The following is a 3236-nucleotide window of genomic DNA, read 5'->3' on the forward strand; positions in this document are numbered from 1 at the left end:
CCTGTTTGACAACTTCTTTGATGGCTTTGCTGAGTAACTGACAGCTGAGGAAAGAAGGCAAGGCGGGACATTATTAGTCAGTGAGGCCATTGTCCGGGCATGTGTTGCAGATACACTTAAGGTTGAGAGTGGAGAAAGCGACTGAGAGCTGAAACACTGCTTCTAATTACCATTATAAATCCCATGGTTGCCTCGGGCCTCGAGAAACTAATTAAGAGAGATTCACACCGATGTCTTACAAAGCCACAAAATCGTTCTTTTTATTTCGATAAAGTGTACCTAATGACATAATGAGCTTTGTGCAGAACGCATTTCCTCCATCTTTTTTAACCATCACAATGCAGATGATTATTTTCTAACTTTGGCAACCGCTCAGCAGAATATGGATAAAACTGTAGTAATAACAGCATTGCCCAATGGAAAATAAAATAAAAACACATCCAAGTTTTCTGTCCAGTCGGGATACATTCCAAGGAACAGCAAGTCTGGTCTTCCTGCCGTGCTTTCTGTGCAGTTGAAAACATATACAAGTGAATGAATCCAGATTCATGTTCAAATACTTATGAAATGTTAAACAGTGCAGCTGTGAATCATACTTCATCTATGGTTAACGTCTCCTAAAGCAGCATCATGCTTTCACTTATAATACTGAGCGTAAGTCCTCCATTTAGCATGAGGTAAATGTGTCTCTTAAAAGTGTAAAGTCCATGCCAAAATCCACTTTGACGTTGTGAGGAGTGAATTTAGCATTGGATTATGGTGAAGAGCAATCCATTGGGTCTCTGTTGCTGTTGACTTCTGAACTAAAAGTGCATGGAAAAACTCCACTGTGTACAAAACATCCAAGGCCTAACACCCACATGTACAAATCCATCCGCTGTGTCTGTGAGCACGCCAAAAGTGTCACTTTGGAAAATGGTGGAAGCACAAAAGAAAAGAAATATGTGAGTTTTAAAGTCTTTCATCAGGTGGTTTTTTAACATTGGATGCCTTCACTTTCTTGTCCACAGTTCCTCTCTCTTTTGGATCCAGTCCTGTGTGTCTAGGTTGAGAAATCTGGAGGATACAACAGTTATTCTGCATTAGTTGAGCATTTAAAGACTTATGATATGTGGAAGGAATTATGCATCCAGTTAAATAAATGTTTTATTCATATTTTTCCATGCAGAAATGGCGTAAAATCTAATTCTGTCTATCCAAAATTGTGTGTGTTTGAAACGCATGATTGCAAATTATTTTTACAGCAAAGAAAATCTAATATCTGGTTTGATTCCACGTATCATTCAGCTTTATTTGATTGCTTTTGCTTTATGGGAGCTGATCAAGCATGAATGCCTTTTAAATACTTAAAGAATGGGTACAAAATGTCTTTTAGATTTTCGAATAAAATCTGGAACCAAAGGACTCTAATGCGATCAAATGATAACTTTAAAACATAACGCATGTATTAATAGTGTATGTGCTTTGGAAACCCTTTTGAATTGAATTAATGGCAGGACAATCACTTTGGGAGTTATTAGTGTTTTAAAATGTTTTCTTTATTGTTATTATTCAATTTGATGTTCCATATGAGTAGTTTTCCTATTGGAGATGCGCTTTAAAATATTTTTTGTAATAGCCTACCTTTGTTTTATGATATGTTGGAATTTTAAGCAAATTCCCAATATGATCCTTTAGAATTGGTTCCAAATGATTTATCATCAAAATTCCAATTGGAAATTTTTACCTTTTTTGGGACTCAGGCAACTATTCCATGCAAAAACCTTTAGTAAGACTATAAAGGAATATTTAGTCATGATTTTCCGTGTGTCAGACAGGACAGAGCGGTCTTTCATAGATAGAGCTCAATCCAGTAAATGAATAGCAGATGTTATTCGGGATAATTGGTTCCTGAGAACCGTGAACGCTTCTCCATACTAGGCACACAAGCAGCCCTTCCAGAACAAACGCTGATCAGCATCAAAATCAGCCGTCTTTACCCTCAAAGCTCGACGTCTCCCTCGCCGCAGCTGCCCAGATGTGACAAATGTCTGTTCCTGCCGGTCTGAACGGCGACGCGGTTTTTGAAGCGCACCAGCGCGAGCGCGATCTCCGCGTTCCACGCCGTTCCCTCCTGCTGGCACCTGAAGTCAGTCTCCTTCCCTCCGTTCATCACGATGGTGAAGTACACCAGACCCCGTTTATACTCCACGCAGTCCAGCGTGGTCATCTCCTCGAAGCGCATCTCTTTACTGCTCTCGCCTTTACAGTCATACAGCCGGAGTCCGTCCTCTGTCAGAACGCAACGCTTCTTCTTCCACAGCTGCAGAAGTCCATTGCTCCTCTTCTCCAGATAGCCATCCTTTATGACTTTACACTGGTTCATTCTGAGTGAAGGTCGGTGCGAAACCAAAAACAATGGTTAATTAGAATCGGCGAAGCGTTCGCTGCTGTTTTCGCGTAGCGTTAACATTGCACGCCAACGCGCGTAACCGCTGTGCGCCCACTACATACAGTATAAAACGCCTTCATTTATTTCGTTTCGCTCAACTTTAAAGGTTTCTGATGAAAATGATTCCTCTAAAGAACCCGTTCCTGGTTTTAACGCATCGTCGCTGCATTGCCTCCAGACTCCTCAGTGGCTAAAGATCCATTTCCGACTTTTATATATTGTTACAATCTACTTGAAAGTCCCGTAATCCGGGCATGTTGGTACTTGCTCCTCTGAAAGCGGCTCTTCTCGTGTTTCTGAAGGCCCCACCCCCTCCCCCTCGTCAAGGGGATCAGTCCTACTTTAACTGCCCTCTGGAATGCTGCTGCTGCTGCTGCCTGATAAACATTAGCTTGTGCGTCCATTCATGTCCTAACATCTTTACTTCAGACGGCTTTTCTGTGAAGGGCCTTTCATTTATTCCACGTAATCACTTTGACGGGACACTTAACCTTTCACTGCTGTTATTATTATTAGTCTCTCAGTCAAAACGCTTTTGTACAGAACTCCTGTCATAATTTAGAACCAAAGGATCATGTTAATGTTTTATTATATGATCCCAGTACAACACAAAATTAAAACTAGATCTTTTATAAAACTGTTAATAGGGTTTTGATGATAAAAAAAAAAAAAATCTCCATATGACATAAAAAAGAATCCTTTATTTTCTAGAATTTTACTACAAAGAAGATTTCAAAACATGTAATTTCAGGAAATACCCTCTTAAAAATAAAGGTGCTTAAAAGGCCATTTTTGGTTCCCCTAA

At 40.0% G+C, this 3236-nt stretch overlaps 1 protein-coding gene across 2 annotated transcripts; it reads right to left on the bottom strand.

Moving 5' to 3' along the window:
- Positions 1 to 232: 232 nt before the first annotated feature.
- LOC306859192 (pleckstrin homology-like domain family A member 3) lies at positions 233 to 2744 on the bottom strand. Of its 2 annotated transcripts, none has more exons than XM_079400098.1 (2): positions 1980 to 2744; positions 233 to 1056 (listed from the first exon to the last, which is right to left on the bottom strand). In XM_079400098.1, exon 1 carries the CDS (start codon positions 2363 to 2365, stop codon positions 1982 to 1984), a length of 384 nt encoding a protein of 127 aa, XP_079256224.1. In that variant the 5' UTR covers positions 2366 to 2744; the 3' UTR covers positions 233 to 1056; positions 1980 to 1981. The 2 variants fall into 2 exon arrangements, 1 of the variants encoding a protein (XP_079256224.1); XR_013783277.1 differs by having other exon boundaries at positions 238 to 1056; positions 1727 to 2721.
- Positions 2745 to 3236: the final 492 nt, after the last annotated feature.

This window comes from Barbus barbus (assembly GCF_936440315.1).
Source record: "Barbus barbus genome assembly, chromosome: 40".
Taxonomy (NCBI): domain Eukaryota; kingdom Metazoa; phylum Chordata; class Actinopteri; order Cypriniformes; family Cyprinidae; genus Barbus; species Barbus barbus.

Bases quoted from the DNA above. Each gene is read 5' to 3' on its own strand.
- LOC306859192 (XM_079400098.1), bottom strand. From the start codon at position 2,365: ATGAACCAGTGTAAAGTCATAAAGGATGGCTATCTGGAGAAGAGGAGC.